Source organism: Macaca fascicularis, chromosome 8, assembly GCF_037993035.2.
Source record: "Macaca fascicularis isolate 582-1 chromosome 8, T2T-MFA8v1.1".
NCBI lineage: Eukaryota > Metazoa > Chordata > Mammalia > Primates > Cercopithecidae > Macaca > Macaca fascicularis.
Window position 1 is genome coordinate 57,326,169 of NC_088382.1, and position 25,017 is coordinate 57,351,185.

The following is a 25,017-nucleotide window of genomic DNA, read 5'->3' on the forward strand; positions in this document are numbered from 1 at the left end:
CATAAGAGAATTGAAGTGTTGAATGCCATGGAACTTGGCCAACTTAATAAGGAAACCAGTACTTGAATCCAGATCAAATTCCACCCATTTCAATCTAGAGCTCTAATACCCAGCAGTCCACATAACTCTTCAACTGTTAGCCCTTCTGATGATTGGAATAGTTGCAGCCAGCTAGTAACATACATGATTTCAAAGCAGAGAATCAAAACATAATAAAGAGGAGGGTCCATCCTTAAGAAGAAGAAGAAGAATCCACAGTGGCCATATTCTCCTTGTGGTCATCAAAGGATTTGAGACTTGGAGTAAAAAGCGTGCTCCTTAAAATGATGGGTCTAAGGTTTCTATTTATACAGGCCTATTTCTTCATGACAGAAGACTGTTTATTTTATGTTGCTTAAAATCTGTTTATTAAATGCAACATGCAAGCCTATTTTGATTAAAGAAAAGTGTTATAGTGAGCATGGTAGTGTCTCTGTTTTACTTTGCAAAATGTGGAGACCATTTTCTCCAGGTGAAGAGTGCTATCTGCATGTGGATCTTTTTTTCATGACACTTTATTCACGCTTGAATCATCTGTCTTTTGATTTCATTTTTGCTTTGTTCTTTTCTTCAACTTCTAGGTAGAAAATCCGGTGTATTAACTGTGAAAATTTTAGAGCTGCATGAGGAATGTGCCATGCAAGTTGCCATGTGTGAGCAGTTATTGGGGCCACCAGCCACCAGCCCCTCCCGAAGCGTGACACCCAGGCCTGGAGCTGGCCTAAAAGTTCTCTTCACCAAGGAGACTGCAGGCTACCTCAGGAGCCGTCCCCAGGACACTGTCCGGATCTTCCCTCCCTGGTGAGTGCGTAGAACTGAATCCAGCAGTCACCAACTGTGAGTTAGCCTCATAAGAAAAGACATTTTTATCAGGAACATTTTTGTCACTTTATCATAGAGCAATGCCAGAGGAAGAGAGCCAGGATTGGACATGGGTTTTCTGTCAGAGAAGCACTGGATTGTCTCTGATGGCTCGTTTCCACTTCTGTCAGCAAATTTCTGATAATTTGGGGTGAGAGGGTTGAGGAAACAACTGTATTAAGATTCTTGCCCAAGGATGTGTTATAAGATCTGGCTGTTTTTGTTTTTATGTTTCTTAGAAAAATAATTTTGTTAACAGGCATTATGTGACAATAGGATAACACATTAATTACATATTTCTTAGTCACTTGAGAGGGGAGAATAAAAAGCATGAATTAAGATATACTAGTGTTTGAATTGCAGGAGCAAAAGTGGTCATTATTGGATCAGAAAGTATTTTAAAGGATACTACGTTTGCTCTCTTTTGCAGTGGGATATTGATTTTTAGCATGAATAGAAGAAAAACATACTACTTCTGAGGAAAAGTTTGAGCACCCTTGTTTTAAGAGCTAGTTATTAATTTGCTGGTAATTTTTTATAAGTTTTCATTGTGTATGAGGAAGGGCTATAGGATAAATTTTTATAAGTATTATTGCTAGATCAGAGGATATGTGCCTCTTTAATTTTAGCAGACTTTGTCAAATGGCACCATTTTATGTTCCCACTAGCAATGCCTGAAGTGCCTTTTTCTTCTCCTTTACAAACCTACTGTATTGATCTAGACCAAGTTAAAAATTGGAAATAGGATGTTTATCATTTTAATTTGTATTTCTCTTACATAAAATGGGCTTAGGCATATTTCTCCATGTTTAAGAATCATTTGTATTTCATTTTATGTCCATTGATAACTTTTGACCTTTCTTCTCTTAGACTCTCGGTCCTAGTGATTTCTACCAACTTTTTATAAATGATTAAAAAAAAAAAAGTAGCGCCTTGTCAGTCATACACATTGCAGTTAGTTCATTCCCCATTTGTCATTTGACTTTTGACGTTTTTAGGGGGCAGGGGTTTGTTTTGTTGCTTTGTTTTTGATGAGCAGAAATTTTCTGTTTTTCTGTGGTTGATTTTACCCATCTTTTCTTCTGTGGGTTTTGTGTCATTGATAGAAAGGTTTTCCTTACTATGAGGTATAAAAGTTATTCTCTGTTTTATTCTAAGACTTTTATGGATTTTAAAAAAATTTACATTTAAGTCTTTTGACACCCCTGGAATTTATGTGTAATATGTGAGGTAATGAATGCAATTTTATTTTTTTCCAAATGGCCACCAGGAGTCCCAACATTATTTATTGAACATTCTGTTTTTTCTTCATATGATTTTAATGCTGCCTTTATCGTGTACTAAATACCTACATATATTTTGGGCTATTTGCTCTTTTAATGTAACTGTATTTGCACATGCTAGTATTATACTATTTCAATTACTATAGTTTTATATGGTGTTTTAATAACCGCTGGGACTACTCACATCTCATTAAGCTTAATTTTTAGAACTTTCCTCCTAATAATTGCTTCCTTCCTTTTTTGCTTTAAATATTTGCCTTTAACATTTATTTTCAAATATGCATTGTAAAAGTTAATTCAGAAATATATAACTTAGAAAGTGAATCCTCTTACCCCCACCTCTTCAATTAATCACACTCATTGTAGATGACTGCTGTTAACAATTTGGAGTATAATCTTCCAACATTTTTTTTAATTCTTAAATATTCAATTATGTGTTTAACACATCCCAGTGACTATACGTAATCTATATGTAAGTTATGTAATCCTGCCTATTTTTCTATAATAACTTTAGGTTTAACTTACTGGATTAAAAACAAATTGATAGGTTTTTTAGGGTAGGTTAATCTCTGCATTCACGGAGTAGGGCTTTAAAGGTAGTGTCTGGCCAGGGTTCTGACGTGATGCTCCCCTCTCCGTGTTCATGGAGTGCACAGCAGCACAGGACTTCTGTCAGCATCTCTCTTACCTTGAACCTGTCTTCCTTCCTTCAGAAATCAGTCCTCATTCGGATCTTCTTTGTTCACCCCTTGGTTTTACTCCCTTGTAGAATTTAGCTCTTTCATTAGTGTCTAAGTTCATTTGTGGTGGCAGAGCCTTTTATTGTTATTATTTTTAAAAAATCTCCTCCCTCCTCAGCTTTTTAAATTCTTTTTTTCTTTTTCTATTTTTTGTAGAGACAGAGTCTTGTTATATTGCCTAGGCTGGTCTCAAACTCCTGGCCTCAAGCAGTCCTCCCACATTGGCCTCCCAAAGTTCTGGGATTATAGTCCTGAGCCACCAGGCCTGGTCCCTTCTCAACTTCTAATTTTTTCGGCACACCTTTATATGTTTTAAAATGCATTTATTAAATGACCTTGTTTTTTAAATACCTAAATATGATTATTTTCCTTCAGGGAAGATGTTTTAGAGGCTTTAAATGTAGGACATTTTCTTGGGCTTATGAGAAATAAAATTAGATCAAGCTTATCTACAAAGATTTATATGACCAAGAATTTCTAAATCCCAGTGACTCCTTAGACTTTACAAGTAAATGAGTTATTATCATTAGAGTTTGGAATGTTTGTTGGTCTGGATCTTACCAAACAACCCCTGGGTGTTACTCTCCGCAGGAATGCCTGTGGGCTGTCAAGTGATTATTTGCCTGTATTCAACATATAATACTTAAGAAAATAGAAGAGGCCAGGCGCGTTAGCTCACGCCTATAATCCCAGCAGTTTAGGAGGCCAAGGCAGGCGGATCATTTGAGGTCAGGAGTTCGAGACCAGCCTGGCCAACACGGTGAAACCCCGTCTCTACTAAAAACACAGAAAGTAGCTGAGTGTGGGTGGCGTGTGCCTGTGGTCCCAGCTACTTGGGAGGATAAGGTGAGAGAATCACTTGAGCCCAGGAGATGGAGGTTGCAGGTAGCCAAGATTGCACCACTGCATTCCAGCCTGGGTGACAGAGCAAGACCCTGTCTACAAAAAAAAAAAAAAAAAACAGCACAACAAAAAAAAACACCTCATACTTAATGAAAGAAAACCAAACTAATTTTTAAAGGACTAGTCTTTTTTTTTTTTTATGGAAACTTGAGAAATAATAGTAAATATATTTTTCCTTGTGGGCTGGCTGTCCTTTTCCCACTAGCACCCTTCTGTGTTCATTTAAACTGTTTTTTAACATGGGCACAGTTTTTTAAAAGAATCAGTAGACTTGAGATGCTCATATTGGTCCTGGAGTAATAAATGTGAGTTTAGGTATAATGGCTGCTTACCCCGAGGTGCTCAAGAGCCCTCTGTAGACATTACTTGATAAATTCTCATTGGATTCCAATGAGATGTAATGCAGCTTTGCCTCTGGCAATCTGAAAATAAAGATAGAAGTAAAATGTCTTGCCTCTAATTAATTGCATTATGAAATAGTCATAGAATTGTATAACAGTAACCAACTTATTAAAAAAAGCATTAATCTATGTAATTTCAGACATATAAAAATAAAATAGTAAAATGAATCCCATGTCCCATAGTTTCAACATTTATTAACTAATGAATAAACAGCTTTTACTACTCAAGCAAATTGAAAGCTTTATAATGATTCCAAAGAAACATCTCACCACTTGAACACAGATATAGTAGAAAAAACAAATGAAGGAATTTACTATAATGATATTGGGGAGAGAGGAAGGTAGAAACCATCTGCCTGATTACATCCTGCCATGAAATCTAATGCCAGAATGAGGGTGGGTGAGAGGTTAAGTGTGTGAGAGTGTATCCAGGGACAACCAGGACACCTCTCATTCATTCAGAAGTATTTATTGGTATCCCCTGATACCAATACTTTGCTTCTCCTCAGAATACACATCCCAGTATGCTGGAAGAGTGAAGTCTGACTTTCCCTATTGTCATGAGTATACCCTTCCATCGGTCCATTCATATCGTCATCTTTTTAGTCACTACTTAGTATTCCACTATATGAATATGTGGTAATTTAAACATCCTCTTATTTAGGATTGTTAAGGTTGCTTTCTATTTTTAGCTGTTTTAAACACTGCTTGGGTGAAATATTTATCATTATACCTGCCTTCTGATTTGGTTCTTAGACTATTTCTAGAAGTAGAAATTCTTGGCCATAGAGTACCAGTGGGTTTTGAGGCTTTTGATATATGATTTCCCTAGTAACCTGTAAAGATTGAAGCTGTCTCAGCTGCTGCCAGTTTCTCATCACACCACACTCAACATTTTTTATGGCTGCACAGTGTGATATAATTTTTTTTTTTTTAGTTCATGCATGGACCATTTTTATTTCTTTTCTTTTTTTTTTATTATTATTATACTTTAAGTTCTAGGGTACATGTGCATAACATGCAGGTTTGTTACATATGTATACTTGTGCCATGTTGCTGTGCTGCACCAGAGTGAACAGGCAACCTACAGAATGGGAGAACATTTTTGCAATCTACTCATCTGACAAAGGGCTAATATCCAGAACCTACAAAGAACTCAAACAAATTTACAAGAAAAAAACAAACAACCCCATCAAAAAGTGGGCAAAGGATATGAACAGACATTTCTCAAAAGAAGACATTCATACAGCCAACAGACACATGTGATATAATTTTTAAAACACTTTCCATATTCTCAGGATGTGGTACATATTGGTTCTTTTACTATCATAAACAGCTATGTGGTAGATATTGTTATATATGTAGTTTGGTATGTACTTCAGATACTGTTTCAAAGTAGGTTTTAGGAACTGTTTTAGTATAGTAAAGGGTATGTGTTTTGTTTTTGCTGTTGCTGCTTTGACTCCTTGATATTGTTAAGTCATCTGTAAACCTCATAGCAGAGTGCCTGCAGCTGGTCGCATTGAATATAGCCCACTTCATTTTACTGTGCTTTTTTGCTTTTATAGCACTTCACCCATGTTTCACTTTTTACAGATTGAAGGTTTGTCAACCCTGAATCCAACAAGTCTCTCAGTGCTATTTTTCTAACAGCATGTGCTCACCTCGTGTCTCTATATCACATTTGAATAATTATCCCAATATTTCAGAGTTTCTCATAATTATTATCTGTTATGGTGATCCGTGATGTGTGATCTTTGATATTGCTATTGTAATTATTTTGAGGTGCCATGAACCATGGCTATATAGGATGGCAAACTTAATTGATAAATACCGTGTGTGCTCTAACTGCTCCATCAACCAGGTGTTCCCCCATCTCACTTTCTATCCTCAGACCTCCCTATTCCATGAGACACAACAATATTGAAATCTGACCAGTTAATAACCCTAATATGCCCTCTAAGTGGTCACATGAAAGGAAGAATTGCACATCTTTTACTTTAAACCAAAAGCTAGAAGTGATTAAGCTTAGTGAGGAAAGCATGTCAAACGGCAAGGTAGGCTAAAAGCTAGGCCTCTTGTGCCAGTTAGGCAAGTTTTGAATTAAAAGGAAAAGCTCTTGAAGGAAACTAAAAGTGCTATTCCAGTGAGCATACAAATATTGAGAAAGCCTTATTGCTAATATGGAGAAAGTTTGAGTTGTCTGGATAGAAGGTCAAACAAACCATAACATTCTCTTAAACCAAAGCCTACTCCAGAGCAAGACTGTAACCCTCTACAGTTCTTTGAAGGCTGAGAGAGGTAAGGAAGCTTCGGAAGAAAAATTCGAAGCTGATTCGTGAGAATCATGATCATGATTCATGAGAAGTTGATTCATGAGATTTAAGAAACTCCCCCATAATATAAAAGTACAAGATGAAGTAGCAAGTGCTGACAGAGAAACTGCAGCAAATTATCCAGAAGATATAGCTAAGATCATTGATGAAGGTGGCTACACTAAACAGCAGATTTTCAGTGTAGATGAAACAGCCTTATATTCGAAGAACATACCACCTAGGACTTTCATAGCTGGAGAGGAAAAGGCAATGCCTGGCTTCAAAGCTTCCAAGGACAGGCTGACTGTTTTATTAAGGTCTAATACAGCTGGTGACTTTAAATTGAAGCCTGTGTTTATTTACCATTTTGAAAATTCTAGGGTCTTTAAGAATTATGCTAAATCTATTCTGCTTGTGCTCTATAAATGGGACAATAAAACCTGGATGACAGTGCATCTGTTTACAGAATGGTTTACTGAATACTTTAAGCCAAACTGTTGAGATCTACTACTCAGGAAAAACAAAAAGAAAGAAAAAAAATTTCTTTTAAAATACTACCCCTCATTGACAATGCACCTAGTCAGCCGAGAGCTCTAGATGTACAAGGAGATGAACGTTGTTTTCATGCCTGCTAACACAACATCCATTCTGCAGCCTGTGGATCAAGGGGTAACTTTGACTTTCAAGTCTTGCTGCCATAGATAATGATTCCTTTTTTTGTTTGTTTGTTTGAGATGGAGTCTCGCTCTGTTGCCCAGGCTGGAGTGCAGTGGTGCGATCTCAGCTCACTGCAACCTCCGCCTCCCAGGTTCAAGTGATTCTCCTGCCTCAGCCTCCTGAGTAGTTGGGATTACAGGCGTGTGCCACCATGCCCAGCTAATTTTCGTATTTTTAGTAGAGACGGAGTTTCACCATGTTGGTCAGGCTGGTCTCGAACTCCTGACCTCATGATCCACCCAGTTCAGCCTCCCAAAGTGCTGGGATTACAGGCGTGAGTCACCGTGCCCGGCCACCTTTCAAGGGTCTGAGCAAAGTAAATTGAAAACCTTCCTGAAAGGATTCACCATTCTACCTCCCATTAAGAACATTCATGACTCATGGGAGGAGGTCAGAATATCAACATTATCAGGAGTATGGAAGAAGTTGATTCCAACCCTTATTAGTGACTTCAGGGGTTTAAGACTTCAGTGGAGGAAGTAACTGCAGATGTGGTGGAAAAAGCAAGAGAACTCAGAAGTAAAGCCTGAAGATGGGACTGAATTGCTGAAGTCTCCTAACTTTAACGGATGAGGAGTTGGTTCTTATGAATGAGCAAAGAAACTGGTTTTGTTTGTTCTTGTTTTTGTTTGTTTGTTTGTTTTGAGACAAGAGTCTTGCTCTATCAGCCAGGCTGAAGTTCAGTGGCACAATCTTGGCTCACTGCAACCTCCGCCTCCCGGGCTCAAGCAATTCTTCTGCCTCAGCCTCCCTAATAGCTGGGATTACAAGCATGTGCCACCACGCCTGGCTAATTTTTGTATTTTTAGTGGAGATGGGGTTTCACTGTGTTGGCCAGGCTGGTCTCGAACTCCTGACCTCAGGTAATCTGACCGCCTCGGCTTCCCAAAGTGCTGGTACTACAGGTGCGAGCCACCGCGCCTGGCCAGAAACTGATTTCTTTAGATGAATATATTACTGGTGAAGAGCTGTGAACATTGTTGAGAGGACAACAAGTAATTTAGAGTATTCCATAAACTTAATTGATAAAACAGCAGCAAGTTTGAGAGGTTTTACTGCAATTCTGAAAGAAGTTCCAGTAATACCATCAAACAGTATCTCATGTTACAGAGAACTCTTTCTAGAAAGGAAGAGTCAATTGATGCAGCAAACTTCATTGTTCTCTTTAAGAAATTGCCACAACCACTCCGGCCTTTGCACACCACCACCCCAATCAGTCAGTAGCAATCAACATCAAGGCAAGACCCTCTCTCAGCAAAAAGATTATGACTTACTGAAGGCTGCATTTTTTATCAATAAAGTGTTTTTGATTAAGGTATGCACTTTTTTTAAGATATAATGCTGTTGCATACCTTACAGGCTATAATATAGTGTAAACATAACTTTTATATGCAATGGGAAACAAAAATTCATGTGACTTGCTTTACTAATAACTTTATTGGAGTGGTCTGTAGCTATACTTACAGTATCTCCAAGATATGCCTGTACTTTTTCTTATATTTATTTACTGGTGACAGCTTTTCTTTTTATAGTTGTATCACTTAGAATAATAATTTTGTTATTTCCTTCCCAATACTAATGCTTCTTTATCTGATTAATGTCTTACTGCTTTGGCTAAAACATTCAAATCAAAATTTTTTTTACTACTGTATTCCCAATGCCTAGAATAATGGTTGAAACGTAGTAGGCGCTCAGTAACTATATGATTAATATTGTATTAAATCATCATGAAGATGTTGTCAGCCTTGTTTATCCTCCCTAATTGAATGAGACTTTGTTGATTTGTACATTCATTTAAAATGATTTACTGAATGTTTACTTAACTTACTCTTTAAAAAGCCTTGTACTAGAATTCCTGGGAATACAACATTCAACATGAATGTCAAATTGTTTCTGCCCTTAAGGAGCTCACAGTGTGGTGGAAGAGAAAAGTAATACAAACAAGTTATAAAAGACCATTGTAGGCGTAGTAATAGGTATCTGTACAGAGGTTGCAAGAGGATTGAGGAGATAAGCACAACCAGTAGGTAGATCAATAAGGCTGGGTGGTTATGTATGTGAGTGTATGTGTGAGAGTGTGTGTGTGTGTACCTGTGTTTATGTGTGTGTGTGCTGGGGAGAGTACAGACTGAGAGATGTGGTATCAGGGGTAGCTTCCTGAAGTTGGTGATGTCCTATCTGAGCTAAAAGGGCTATGTTAGAAAGAAGCAGGGGAGGGACTATGAGGGCATTTGGAGTAGAGGAGACCACATGAGTAAAGACCAAAAAGTCAGAATGGCCTAGTGTAAGACATATGCAGGGGTGTATATAGTGCTTTGTGTACAAAGTGGAAATTCCAAGGCAGTAGCAGCAGAAAATGAATCTGGAGAACCTCCCCATGTGTAGTGTTAACAAGCTGAGATTTACAGGAGAGGCATGATGATCTGATTCACCCTTTAAAGTCTGTGGAGGATGACTGGAGGTAGAAGGGCAGAATAAATGCATCTCGGAGGCTGTGGGAGTAGCCCAAGTGTGGAAGAAGGTGGTGCTTTGGACTATGATGGGGAATAGTGGATTTGGAATATATTTTGGAGTTACAGGCAACAGGGTTTGCTGATGGGTTTGATGTGGTATTTAAGGAAAGATAGGAAACAAGGAAGACAACTAAGTTTTTGGCTTGCACAAACAAGTGAATGATCATGCCATGTACTGAAATGGGAGACTTGGGACGATTTGTGGGGCCCAGTCAATGGTAGTTTTTTGGTGCCAGCAGTAATTAGAGCCTAGAGTAAACACAAGAGAGGTGGTGATTCCAAAAGAGAAACTCTGTCGGCTTGTCTGGGTTTTTAGTATAACCCATGTGTGGTAATTGGCAGCAGACAGAGGTAGAGCCCATTGGCCTATTCATAACTGCTTTGGTTCCTGTTTTATATTTGCCACGTGAGATTCTTTGAAATAAATAAATTGCTGGCTCCTATTGCTGAGACCAAAGCAGTACTAAAGATGGAAGATTTGTTTACTGGGTGAGATTATCTTCCTGTTGGGACAACGAGGAATTCAGTCTTTTTCATACAAAATTACAGGGTGTCTTGAGAAGAAATAAGTAGGAAAGAAAATTAATGCAGTATGAAAAGGGAAAAGATAAAGACTGTGAGGATAATCTGGATAATCTGAAAAACTGGAAGGAAGGTAGTCATTTATTCTGCATGAGGAGGAAGTGAAATTAAATGACACTCTTCAATGGGGTATATCTTAGTCTGTTTTGTGATGCTATAACAGAAAATCTCAGACTGCATAATTTATAAGCAATAGAAATTTGTCAGCCTGGTGCAGTGGATCTTGTCTATAATGCCAACATTTTGGGAGGCTGAGGTGGGCAGTGGATTGCTTGACTTCAGGAGTTTGTGAGCAGCCTGGGCAAACCCCATCTCTACAGAAAATACAAAAAGTAGCTAGGCACGATGGTGCATGCTTGTAGTCCCAGCTCCTTGGGAGGCTGAGGTGGGAGAATCACCTGAGCCCAGGGAGATCAAGGCTGCATTGAGCCATGATCACACTACTGCACTTCAGCTTGGGTGACAGAGTGAGACACTGTCTCAAAGAAAGAAAAACATGTATTTGTCTTATGGTTCTAGAAGCTGGGAAGTCCAAGAGCATAGCACCACTATTTGTTGAGGGCCTTCATTTTTCATCTCCCCATGGCAGAAGGTGAAAGGGCAAGAGAGCACAAAAGCAAGAGGGAGCCAAACGTGCTTTTATAACAAGGCCATTCTTGTGATAGCTAGCCCACTCCCATGGCAATGACATAAATCCATTCAGAAAGGTAGCACCCTCATAATTTATTAGGTCCCACCTCCCAGTACTGTTGCATTGGAAATTAAGTTTCTAATGCTTGAACTTCGGGAAACATATTCAGACTATAGCAGGGTGTTCATAGAAATATGATTAAAGTGTTTTGTGCTCAAATAAGTTTGGAAACGGCTCCTCAAATGTGTACCAGTTGTTATATTGTAGGACTGCTCAGAGTCTCTCATATTCATATGTATATTGTTATTTCCAGTAGAGGGAAGCAGAAATGGCAACATTTGAACTAAATATTACCAAACAAATTACCATGCTCTTCCTAATGTAAGATACTAAGTAAAGAGAGCAACTGAGAGGAGTAATGTCATGAAAATGGTGTAGAGTAGGAAGTTCCAGAAATCCATCCCTCTATCTAAATAACTACCAACCTGGAAGGAACCATATGAAGTGCCTGTTGAGGAACTCTACAGTACAGTTGAACACTTACAGCAAGTATTAAAGTATAATTTGGAAAAATCACAGATGGACAATTCCAGTCTTCAGCAAGTAAGATTCTGCGATCCCTGAGGAGTGGGATAGATTCCCAGAGTTTTTATAAAATACTACTGAAATGTCCAATTCTCAACAAAAAATTACAAAACAAACAAAGAAACAGGAAAATATGGCCCAATACAGGAAAAACATAATTTTATGTAGCCATCCCTGAGGAAATTCAGGTATTGTACTTATTAGTCAAAAATGTGAAATCAGTTGTCTTAAATATGTTCAATAAGTTAAAGGAACCCATAGATAAATAACTAAGGGAAATCAGGAAAATGATATCAAAACAGAATGAAAATATCAACAAAGATATTGAAATTATTTAAAAAACAAAGAGAAATTCTGGAGCTGAAAGTACAATAATTTAAATTTCAAAAACACACTAGAGATTGGGTGTGGTGACTTAACGCCTATAATCCCAGCACTTTGGGAGGCTGAGCTGGGTGGATTGCTTGAGTCTAGGAGTTCAAGACCAGCCTGAGCACCATGAAGAAACCCCATCTCTATAAAATATGCAAAAATTAGCTGGATATGGTGGTGCACTCCTGCAGTCCAGCTACTTGGGAAGCTGAGGCACAAGAATGGTTTGAAGCTGGGATGCGCAGGTTGCAGTGAGTTGAGATCATGCCACTGCACTTCAGCCTAGGTGACAGAGTGAAACCCTGCCACAAAAAAAAAAAAAAAAAAAAAAAAAACACACACACTAGAAAGATTCCACAGCAGATTTGAGGAGGCAGAACACAGGCTTATTGAACTTGAAGAAAGAAAATTGAACTCTTTCTGTCTGAGGAGCAGAATGAAATAAATGAACAGAGCCCGAAGGACCTGTGGGACACTATCAAGCGTAGAACCCTGTGTATTATAGGAGTACCAGAAGGAGAAGAGAGGAGAGGAAGTAAACACCAGAAAAAATATTTGAAGAATAATGGCTGAGGAACAATGTCTGCCAGCTTCTGTGCCAGCCCCTCAGTGATCAAAACCAGCAATTAGCAATCAAAACACGTAATCCACCCTGGTCCCAGCAATCTGAACCAGGATTGTGGAGCTAGGGAATGTGGCATGGTAATTGCTACCATTTGAAATGTTAATTTGAAATTATTGAAGAATAATATAACTCCTCAAATGTGATGAACATCTTTACTGTACATACCCAAGAAGGCCAGTGTACTTCAAGCATAATAAAATCAAAGAGGTGTACACCAAGGCACATTGTAGTGAAACTGATGAAACCCAAAGACAAAGATGGTGTATTGAAAGCAGCAAGAGGGAGGGAACTTGTTATGTATAAGGGATCCTCAATAATATTAACAGCTTATTTCTCATCAGAAACTATGAGGTCCAAAATCAATCAATCAAAAAAAGAAGCAAAAAAAAAAAAAAAAGCAAAAAGAAACTATGGGGGCCAGAAAGCAGTGGGATGATGTATTTAAAGACCTGAAAGAAACTGTCAGTCAGGATTGTATATCTGACAACAATATCTTTAAGAATAAAGTAGATGAAGCTGGGCCTGGTGGCATGCATCTATAACCTCAATGACTTGGGAGACTGAGGAAGGAAGATTGCTGAAACCCAAGAACTTGAGGCTGCAGTGTGTTATGAGCATGTGTGTGAACAGCCACTGCATTCCCTCCAGCCTGGGCAACACAGCAAACTGCTGTCTCAAAAATAATAATAAATAAGAATAAAGGAGAAATTAACACATTTCCAAATATTATAAAAGCCAAAGTAGTTCATTACTGATAGACAAGAAATGCTACGGCAAGTCCTTCAGGCTGAAAGGAGGAAATACTAAAACAGCAATTTGAAGCCAAAAGAAAAAAATAAAGACTATTGGTCAAGGTAGTTACATAGGTAAATGTAAAAGCCAATGTTACTGTGCTTTTGGTATTGTTATTTCTCTTTTTCCTATATAATTTTATGGGCAAATGCATTTAATAATACGTATAAAGATATAGTCTGTGACAATAAGAAAAAGGGAGGGAGTAGAGATATAGAGGAGCAGAGTGCTTGTAGACTATTGAAACTTAGTTGGTATTATTCAAAGGATGTTGTTATTTAAGATATTGATTGTAATTTCCCAGAAAATTATTAAGAAAATAACTAATATAGAGAATGGGAGAAAAGAAGGGAATTAAAGTGAAACACACACACACACATAAAATAGAAAAATATCTAGTAATGAAGTAATTGAAAAGCAAAAAAGTATATAAGGCATAAGAAAAAGGTGTATAAGGCATAAGGAAAAAGTGAATTTCTTCTTTATTGGTAATCATATAAATGAATGAAACGCAACTGTTAAAAGGTAGCAATTGGTAGAAAAGATTAAACAAAACAAGAATCCATCTATAAGCCATCTACAAGAGAATCAAGTTAAATATAAGGATACAAAATGGTTGATAGCAAAAAAATGAAAATGCTAAAAAAGAACAGGGGTGACTATATTATTATCAGACAAAATTGACTTGTTAAGTCTAAAAAAGTTTACAAGAGATGCAAAGGACATTATAAATTGATAATAAGTTTAACACAGCAAAAACATAAAATAATTCTAAATATATACACACTTAACAAAGGAGCCCCAAAATATATGAAGTAGAAATGGACAGACTTGAAGGGAGAAATAGATCTATAATAATTGTTGAAGACTTCAATACCCACTTTCAATAATGGACAGAACAAACATACAGGAGAGCCATGAGGAAATAAAGGATTCAACAGCTGTATAAACCAATTAGACCCAATAAACATGTGTAAAACATTCCATTCAAAAATATAATACCCATTCTTGAGTGCACACGTAACATTCTTTAGGTTAGACCATATGTTAAGCCACAAAACAAATTGTTATGAATTGAATTGTGGTTCCCTGAAATTTAAAATGTACAATCCTAACTCGCGTTACACCTCAGAATGTGGCTATGTGGAGATAGAGCCTTTAAAAAGGTAATTAAGGTTAGAGTGGGTCCTAATTTAATATGACTGGTGCGCTTATAACAAGAAGGAGATGTGTGCACATAGAGGAAGGGCCATGTGGGGACACAGTGAGAGAGACAAGCCAAGGACAGAGGCCTCAGGAGAAACCAAGCCTACTTACATCTTGATCTTGTACCTCCAGCATCCAGAAATGTGAGACAATAAATTTTGGCTAAGTCACTCGGACTGGTATTTTGTTAGGATAGCTCTAGCAAACTAATACATTTCAAAACTTTCAAATTACCAAGTATCTTTTCTGTTCACAGTGGAATGAACCTAGAAAACACTAACAGAAGGAAAACTGTAAAATTAATAAATATGTCGAAATTAAACAACACAGCCTTATATAACCATTTGGTCCAAGATTTTATTTTCTTTTTTTTAAATTAATGTATTTCCATAGGTTTTTGGGAAACAGGTGGTATTTGGTTACATGAGTAAGTTCTTTAGTGGTAATTTGTGAGACTTTGGTGCACCCATCACCCAAGCAGTATACACTGAACCCAATTTGCAGTCTTTTCCTCACCTACTTCTCACCCTTCCCCCACCCCCGAAGTCCACTGTATCATGCCTTTGCATCCTCATAACTTAGCTCCCACTTATGAATGAGAACATATGATGTTTGTTTTTCCATACCTGCGTTACTTCACTTAGACTAAAAATCTCTAATCCCATCTAAGTTGCTGTGAATGCCATTAATTCATTCCTTTTTATGGCTGAGTAGTATTCCATAGTATATATATATATACACCACAGTTTCTTTATCGACTCGTTGATTGATGGGCATTTGGACTGGTTCCACATTTTTGCAATTGCAAATTGTACCGCTATAAACATGCATGTACAAGTATTTTTTTCCTATAACAATTTCTTTTCCTCTGGGTCAGTACCCAGTAGTGGGATTGCTAGATCAAATGGTAGTTCTACTTTTAGTTCTTTAAGGAATCTCCACACTGTTTTCCATAGTGGTTGTACTCGTTTACATTCCCACCAGCAGTGTAGAAGTGTTCCCTTTTCACCACATCCACATCAACATCTATTATTTTTTGACGTTTTAATTATGGCCGTTCTTGCAGGGAGTAAGGTAGTATCGCATTGTGGTATTGACTTCCATTTCTGTATCATTAGTGATGTTGAGCACTTTTTCGTATGTTTATTGGCCATATGTATATATTCTTTTGAGAATTGTCTATTCATATCCTTATCCCACTTTTTGTTTGGATTTTTTTTCTTGCTAATTTGTTTGAGTTCCTTTTAGATTCTGGATATTAGTATTTTGTCAGATGTATAGATTGTGAAGATTTTCTCCCACTCTGTGAGTTGTCTGTTACTTTGCTGACTATTCCTTTGGCCATGCAAAAGCTCTTTAGTTAAGTTCCACCTCTTTATCTTTGTTTTTCTTGCATTTGCTTTTGGATTCTTGGTCATGAAATCTTTGTCTAAGCCAGTGTCTACAAGGGTTTTTCCAATGTTATCTTCTGGAAATGTTACAGTTTCAGGTCTTAGATTTAAGTTCTTGATCCATCTTGAGTTGATTTTTGTATAAGGTGAGAGCTGAGGATCCAGTTTCTCATTATTCTACATGTGGCTTGCCAGTTTCCCCAGCACCATTTGTTGAATAGGGTGTCCTTTCCACACTTGATGTTTTTGTTTGCTTTGTCAAAGATCAGTTGGCTGTAAGTATTTAGATTTATTTCTGGGTTCTCTATTCTGTTCCGTTGGTCTGTGTGCCTATTTTTGTACCAGCACCATGCTGTTTTGGTGGCTATGGCCTTATAGTATAGTTTGCAATCAGATAATGTCATGCCTCCAGATTACTTCTTTTGGCTTAGTCTTGCTTTGGCTATGTGGGCTCTTTGGTTCCATATAAATTTTTGCATTGTTTTTTCTAGTTCGGTGAAGAATGATGGTGGTATTTTGATGGGAATTGTATTGTATTTGTAGATTGCTTTTGGCCATATGGTCATTTTCACAATATTAATTCTACCCATCCATGAGCATGGGATGTGTTTACATTTGTTTGTGTCATCTCTGATTTCTTTCAGCAGTGTTTTTTGGTTTTCCTTGTAGAGGCCTTTCATCTCCTTGGTTAGGCATATTCCTAAGTATTTTATTTTATTTTATTTTTCAACTATTATAAAAGGGGTTGAGTTCTTGATTTGATTCTCAGCTTGGTCACTGATGGTATATAGCAGAGCTACTGATTTGTGTACGTTGATTTTGTATCCTGAAACTTTGCTGAATCTGTTTATCCATTCTAGGAGCTTTTTGGAGGAGTCTTTAGGGTTTTCTAGGCATGCAATCAAATCATCAGCAAACAGTGACAGTCTGACTTCCTCTTTACTGATCTGGATGCCTTTTATTTGTTTCTCTTGTCTGATTGCTCTGGCTAGGACTTCTAGTAGTATGTTGAATAGAAATGGTGCAAGTGCACATCCTTGTCTTATTCCAGTTCTAAGAGGGAATGCTTTCAACTTTTCCCCATTCAGTGTTATGTTGGCTGTGGGTTTATCATAGATGGCTTTTATTACACTGAGATATGTCCTTGTATGCTGATTTTCCTGAGGATTTTAATCAAAAAGGGATGCCAGATTTTGAGGGATGCTGGCTTTTGTGAAAGGCTTTATCCATGTCTCTTGAGGTGGTCATGTGATTTTTGTTTTTACTTCTTTTTATGTGGTATATCACATTTATTGATTTGCGTATGTTAAACTGTCCCTGCATCCCTGGTATGAAACACACTTGATCATGGTGGATTGTCTTTTTGATAGTTGGATGTGGTTAGCTAGTATTTTGTTAAGAGTTTTTGCATCTATTTTCATCAAGGTTATTGGTCTAGTTTTTTTGCATGTCTTATGTGCTTTCCTGGTTTTGTTATTAGGGTAATACTGGCTTCGTAGAATGATTTAGGGAGGATTCCGTCTTTCTCTATCTTGTCTAATAGTGTCAATAGGATTGGTACCAATTCTTCTTTGAAGGTCTAGTAGAATTCAACTGTGAATCTGTCTGGTCCTGGAATTTTTTTTCTGGTAATTTTTTTATTGCTGTTTCAATCTCGCTGCTTTTTATTGATCTGTTCAGGGTTTCTAATTCTTCCTGATTGAAGCTTCCTGTATCTTTCCAGGAATTCAGCATCCTCTAGGTTTTCTAGTTTATGTGCATAAAGGTGTTTTTAGTAAGTAGCCTTAGATAATCTTTTGTATTTCTGTGGTGTCAGTCGTGATATCTCCCATTTCATTTCTAATTGAGCTTATTTGGATCTTCTCTTTCCTTTTCTTGGTTAATCTTGCTAATGATCTGTCCATTTATCTTTTCAAAGAACCAGCTTTTTGTTTTCATCTATCATTTGTATTTTTTTGTTTCAATTTCATTTAGTTCTGTTTTGATCTTGGTTATTTCCTTTTTTCTGCTGGTTTGGATTTGGTTTGTTCTTGTTTCTCTAGTTCCTTGAGGTGTTTCTCTAGTTCCTTAGATTGGCTGTTTGTATTCTTTTACTTTTTTATGTGGGCCTTTAAGGCTATGAATTTTTCTCTTAGCATCACCTTTGCTGTCTTCCAGGGGTTTTGATAGGTTGTGTCACTATTATCATTCAGTTTGAATAATTTTCTAATTTCCATCTTGATTTCATTGTTGACCCAATAATCATTCAGAAGCAGGTTATTTAATTTTCATGTATTTGCTTGGTTTTGAAGATTCCTTTTGGAATTGATTTCCATTTTTATTCCACTGTGATCTGAAAGAGTACTTTATATAATTTCAATTTTCTTAACTTTATTGAGACTTGTTTTCTGGCCTATCATATGGTCTGTCTTGGAGGAAGTTCCATGCGCTGATGAATAGAATGCATATTCTGTGGTTGTTGGGTAGAATATTTTGTAGATATGTTAAGTCCATTTGTAACGGGGCATAATTTAAATCCATTGTTTCTTTGTTGACTTTCTGTCTTGATGACCTGTCTAGTGCAGTCAGTAAGAGTATTGAAGTCCTCCACTATTATTTAGTTGCTGTCTATCTCATTACTTACATCTAGTAGTAATTGTTTTATAAATTCAGCAGTTCCAGTGTTAGGTGCATATATATTTAGAATTGTGATATTTTCCTGTTGGACAAGGCCTTTTATATTAGTTTGGTGCAAAAGTAATTGTGGTTTTTGCTGTTTTTTTCTGTCCCTTTTTTTTTTTTTGGCAGGGGATATGACATTTATTTTCTATTCTGACATGTCAACTTCCATATTTGCTTTCATTTAGGTTGTATACATTCAGTATTTATTTTCAGTCATTTTGCCAGTGTTTGTCTAGTTTTTATTTTTTTTTAATACTTTAAGTTCTAGGGTACATGTGCACAACATGCAGGTTTGTTACATATGTATACATGTGCCATGTTGGTGTGCTGCACCCATTAACTCGTCATTTACATTAGCTATATCTCCTAATGCTATGCCTCCCCCCTACCCCCTCCCCACAATAGGACCCGGTGTGTGATGTTCCTCTTCCTGTGTCCAAGTGATCTCATTATTCAGTTCCCACCTATGAGTGAGAACAGGCGGTATTTGGTTTTCTGTTCTTGCGATAGTTTGATGAGAATGATGGTTTCCAGCTGCATCCATGTCCCCACAAAGGACACGAACTCACCCTTTTTTATGGCTGCATAGTATTCCATGGTGTATATATGCCACATTTTCTTAATCCAGTCTGTCACTGATGGACATTTGGGTTGATTCCAAGTCTTTCCTATTGTGAATAGTGCCACAATAAACATACGTGTGCATGTGTCTTTATAGCAGCATGACTTATAATCCTTTGGGTATATCCCCACTAATGGGATGGCTGCGTCAAATGGTATTTCTAGTTCTAGATCCTTGAGGAATCGCCACACTGTTTTCCACAATGGTTGCAGTAGTTTACAGTCCTACTAACAGTGTAAAAGTGTTCCTATTTCTCCACATCCTCTCCAGCACCTGTTGTTTCCTGATTTTTTAATGATTGCCATTCTAACTGGTGTGAAATGGTATCTCATTGTGGTTTTGATTTGCATTTCTCTGATGGCGAGTGATGATGAGCATTTTTTCATGTGTCTGTTGGCTGTATAATGTCTTCTTTTGAGAAATGTCTGTTCATATCCTTTGCCCACTTTTGATGGGGTTTTTTTTTCTTGTAAATTTCTTCGAGTTCTTTGTAGGTTCTGGAAGCCCTTTGTCAGATGAGTAGATTGCAAATATTTTCTCCCATTCTGTAGGTTGCCTGTTCACTCTGATGGTAGTTTCTTTTGCTGTGCAGAAGCTCTTTAGTTTAATTAGATCCCATTTGTCAATTTTGGCTTTTGTTGCCGTTGCTTTTGGTGTTTTAGACATGAAGTCCTTGCCCATGCCTATGTCCTGAATGGTATTGCCTAGGTTTTCTTCTAGGGTTTTTATGGTATTAGGTCTAACATTTAAGTCTCTAATCCATCTTGAATTAATTTTCATATAAGGAGTAATGAAAGGATCCAGTTTCAGCTTTCTACTTATGGCTAGCCAATTTTCCCAGCACCATTTATTAAATAGGGAATCCTTTCCCCATTTCTTGTTTTTCTTAGGTTTGTCAAAGATCAGATGGCTGTAGATGTGTGACATTATTTCTGAGGCCTCTGTTCTGTTCCATTGGTCTGTATCTCTGTTTTGGTACCAGTACCATGCTGTTTTGGTTACTGTAGCCTTGTAGTATAATTTGAAGTCAGGTAGCATGATGCCTCCAGCTTTATTCTTTTGGCTTAGGATTGTCTTGGCAGTGCGAGGTCTTTTTTGGTTCCATATGAACTTTAAAGCAATTTTTTCCAATTCTGTGAAGAAAGTCATTGGTAGCTTAATGGGGATGGCATTGAATCTATAAATTACCTTGGGCCATTTTCACAATATTGACTCTTCCTATCCATAAGCATGGTATGTTCTTCCATTCGTTTGTGTCCTCTTTTATTTCACTGAGCAGTGGTTTGTAGTTCTCCTTGAAGCGGTCCTTTACATCCCTTGTAAGTTGGATTCCTAGGTATTTGATTGTCTTTGAAGCTATTGTGAATGGGAGTTCATTCATGATTTGGCTCTCTGTTTGTCTGTTACTGGTGTATAAGAATGCTTGTGATTTTTGCACGTTAATTTTGTATCCTGAGACTTTGCTGAAGTTTCTTATCAGCTTAAGGAGATTTTGGGCTGAGACAATGGGGTTTTCTAAATATACAATCATGTCATCTGCAAACAGGGACAGTTTGACTTCTTCTTTTCCTAACTGAATACCCTTGATTTCTTTCTCTTGCCTCATTGCCCTAGCCAGAACTTCCAACACTGTGTTGAATAGGAGTGGTGAGAGAGGGCATTCCTGTCTTGTACCAGTTTTCAAAGGGAATGCTTCCAGTTTTTGCCCATTCATATGATATTGGCTGTGGGTTTGTCATAAATAGCTCTTATTATTTTGAGATACGTTCCATCAATACCGAATTTATTGAGCGTTTTTAGCATGAAGGGCTGTTGAATTTTGTCAAAGGCCTTTTCTGCATCTATTGAGATAATCATGTGGTTTTTGTCTTTGGTTCTGTTTATATGCTGGATTACATTTATTGATTTGCGTATGTTGAACCAGCCTTGCATCCCAGGGATGAAGCCCACTTGATCATGGTGGATAAGCTTTTTGATGTGCTGCTGGATTCGGTTTGCCAGTATTTTATTGAGGATTTTTGCATCGATGTTCATCAGGGATATTGGTCTAAAATTCTCTTTTTTTGTTGTGTCTCTGCCAGGCTTTGGTATCAGGATGATGTTGGCCTCGTAAAATGAGTTAGGGAGGATTCCCTCTTTTTCTATTGATTGGAATAGTTTCAGAAGGAATGGTACCACCTCCTCCTTATACCTCTGGTAGAATTCGGCTGTGAATGCGTCTGGTCCTGGACTTTTTTTGGTTGGTAGGCTATTAATTATTGCCTCAATTTCAGAGTCTGCTATTGGTCTAGTCAGGGATTCAACTTCTTCCTGGTTTAGTCTTGGAAGAGTGTAAGTGTCCAGGAAATTATCCATTTCTTCTAGGTTTTCTAGTTTATTTGTGTAGAGGTGTTTATAGTATTCTCTGATGGTAGTTTGTATTTCTGTGGGGTCGGTGGTGATATCCCCTTTATCATTTTTTATTGCATCTATTTGATTCTTCTCTCTTTTCTTCTTTATTAGTCTTGCTAGCGGTCTATCAATTTTGTTGATCTTTTCAAAAAACCAGCTCCTGGATTCATTGATTTTTTTGGAGGGTTTTTAATGTCTCTATCTCCTTCAGTTCTGCTCTAATCTTAGTTATTTCTTGCCTTCTACTAGCTTTTGAATGTGTTTGCTCTTGCTTCTCTATTTCTTTTAATTGTGATGCTAGGGTGTCAATTTTAGATCTTTCCTGCTTTCTCTTGTGGGCATTTAGTGCTATAAATTTCCCTCTACACACTGTTTCAATGTGTCCCAGAGATTCTGGTATGTTGTATCTTTGTTCTCATTGGTTTCAAAGAACATCTTTATTTCTGCCTTCATTTCGTGATGTACCCAGTAGTCATTCAGGAGCAGGTTGTTCAGTTTCCATGTAGTTGAGCGGTTTTGATTGAGTTTCTTAGTCCTGAGTTCTAATTTGATTGCACTGTAGTCTGAGAGACAGTTCGTTATAATTTCTATTCTTTTACATTTGCTGAGGAGTGCTTTACTTCCAGCTATGTGGTCAAATTTGGAATACGTGTGATGTGGTGCTGAGAAGAATGATTTTTATATATTCTGTTGATTTGGGGTGGAGAGTTCAGTAGATGTCTATTAGGTCTGTGTGGTGCAGAGTTGAGTCAATTCCTGGATATCCTTGTTGACTTTCTGTCTCGTTGATCTGTCTAATGTTGACAGTGGGGTGTTAAAGTCTCCCATTATTATTGTATGGGAGTCTAAGTCCCTTTGTAAATCTCTAACGACTTGCTTTATGAATCTGGGTGCTCCTGTATTGGGTGCATATATATTTAGGATAGTTAGCTCTTCCTGATGAATTGATCCCTTTACCATTATGTAATGGCCTTGTCTCTTGATCTTTGATGGTTTAAAGTCTGTTTTATCAGAGACTAGGATTGCAACCTCTGCTTTTTTTTGTTTTCCATTTGCTTGGTAGATCTTCTTCCATCCCTTTATTTTGAGCCTATGTGAGTCTCTGCATGTGAGATGGGTCTTCTGAATACAGCAAACTGATGGGTCTTGACTCTTTATCCAATTTGCGAGTCTGTGTCTTTTAATTGGACCATTTAGTCCATTTACGTTTAAGGTTAATATTGTTAGGTGTGAACTTGATCCTGTCATTATGATATTAGCTGGTTATTTTGCTCGCTAGTTGATGCAGTTTCTTCTTAGCATCGATGGACTTTACATTTTGGCATGTTTTTGCAATGGCTGGTACCTGTTGTTCCTTTCCATGTTTAGTGCTTCCTTTGGGATCTCTTGTAGGGCAGGCCTGGTGGTGACAAAATCCTAAGCATTTGCTTGTCTGTTAAGGATTTTATTTCTCCTTCACTTGTGAAACTTTGTTTGGCTGGATATGAAATTCTGGGTTGAAAATTCTTTTCTTTAAGAATGTTGACTGTTGGCCCCCACTCTCTTCTGGCTTGGAGAGTTTCTTCCGAGAGATCTGCTCTTAGTCTGATGGGCTTCCCTTGTGGGTAACCCGACCTTTCTCTCTGGCTGCCCTTAACAGGTTTTTTCTTCATTTCAACTTTGGTGAATCTGACAATTATGTGTCTTGGAGTTGCTCTTCTTGAGGAGTATCTTTGTGGCGTTCTCTGTATTTCCTGAATTTGAATGTTGGCCTGCCTTACTAGGTTGCGGAAGTTCTCCTGGATGATATCCTGCAAAGTGTTTTCCAACTTGGTTCCGTTTTCCGTCACTTTCAGGCACCCCAATCAGACATAGATTTGGTCTTTTCACATAATCCCATATTTCTTGGAGGCTTTGTTCATTTCTTTTTACTCTTTTTTCTCTACACTTCTCTTCTCGCTTCGTTTCATTCATTTGATCTTCAATCGCTGATACTTTCTTCCAGATGATCGAGTCAGTTACTGAAGCTTGTGCATTTGTCACGTAGTTCTCGTGTTAGGGTTTTCATCTCTATCAGTTCTTTTAAGGACTTCTCTACATTGATTATTCTAGTTAGCCATTCGTCCCATATTTTTTCAAGGTTTTTAGTTTCTTTGCACTGGTTACGTAGTTTCTCCTTTAGCTCTGAGAAGTTTGATCAACTGAAGCCTTCTTCTCTCAACTCGTCAAAGTCATTCTCCATCCAGCTTTGTTCTGTCGCTGGCGATGAGCTGCGTTCCTTTGGAGGGGGAGATGCACTCTGATTTTTTGAATTTTCAGCTTTTCTGTCCTGCTTTTTCCCCATCTTTGTGGTTTTATCTGCCTTTGGTCTTTGATGATGGTGACGTACTGATGGGGTTTTGGTTGGGTGTCCTTCCTGTTTGTTAGTTTTCCTTCTGACAATCAGGACCCTCAGCTGTAGGTCTGTTGGGGTTTGCTTGAGGTCCACTCCAGACCCTGTTTGCCTGGGTATCAGCAGCAGAGGCTGCAGAAAATAGAATATTGCTGAACAGTGAGTGTTGCTGTCTGATTCTTGCTCTCGATGCTTCGTAACAGGGGTGTACCCCACCATGTGAGGTGTGAGGTGTAGGTCTGCACCTAGTGGTGGATATCTTCCAGTTAGGCTACTCAGGGATCAGGGACCCACTTGAGCAGGCAGTCTATCCATTCTCAGATCTCAGCCTCCGTGCTGAGAGATCCACTGCTCTCTTCAAAGCTGTCAGATGGGGGCATTTACCTCTGCTGAAGTTTCTGCTGCTTTTTGTTTAGCTATGACTTGTCCCCAGAGGAGTCGTCTACAGAGGCAGGCCGGCCTACTTGAGCTGTGTTGGGCTCCGCCCAATTTGAGCTTCCCAGCGACTTTGTTTACCTACTTAAGCCTCAGCAATGGCCAGCACCCCTCTCCCAGCCTCGCTGCCGCCTTGCAGTTAGATCTCAGACTGCTGTGCTAGGAATGAGGGAGGCTCCGTGGGTGTGGGACCCTCTGGGCCAGGTGTGGGATATAATCTCCTGGTGTGCCGTTTGTTAAGACTCTTGATAAAGCGCAGTATTAGGGTGGGAGTTACCTGATTTTCCAGGCGTTGCGTGTCTCAATTTCCTTTGGCTAGGAAAAGGAATTCCCTTCCCCCTTGCGCTTCCCACGTGAGGCGATGCCTTGCCCTGCTTCAGCTCTCACTAATTGGGCTGCACCCGTGGACCAGCGCCAACCGTGCGACACGACCCAGTGAGATGAACTCGGTACCTCAGTTGAAAATGCAGAAATTACCCGTCTTCTGTGTCACTCACGCTGGGAGCTGGAGGCTGGAACTCTTCCTATTTGGCCATCTTGGGTGTGCTTCCAGTTTTTCTGTCCTTTTTAACTGCTGTTGC

General features: G+C 38.2%; 1 protein-coding gene across 46 annotated transcripts in view; it reads left to right on the plus strand.

The window, feature by feature from the left end:
* Nucleotides 1-25,017, plus strand: part of SPIDR (scaffold protein involved in DNA repair) — a 484,346-nt gene that overhangs the window by 195,644 nt on the left and 263,685 nt on the right. For 43 of the 46 annotated variants that reach the window (XR_012416420.1, XR_012416421.1, XR_012416419.1 and 40 more), the window contains one exon: nt 621-840. Coding sequence is in view for 40 of the 46 variants with exons in the window: in XM_065519183.2 (XP_065375255.1) it covers nt 621-840 (220 nt within the window). In the remaining 6 variants the exon portion in view is untranslated. Of the gene's footprint in view, nt 1-147; nt 512-620; nt 841-25,017 lie in introns of those variants that run through there. The other 3 variants (XM_065519192.2, XM_073998787.1, XM_065519194.2) reach the window with 2 other exon arrangements.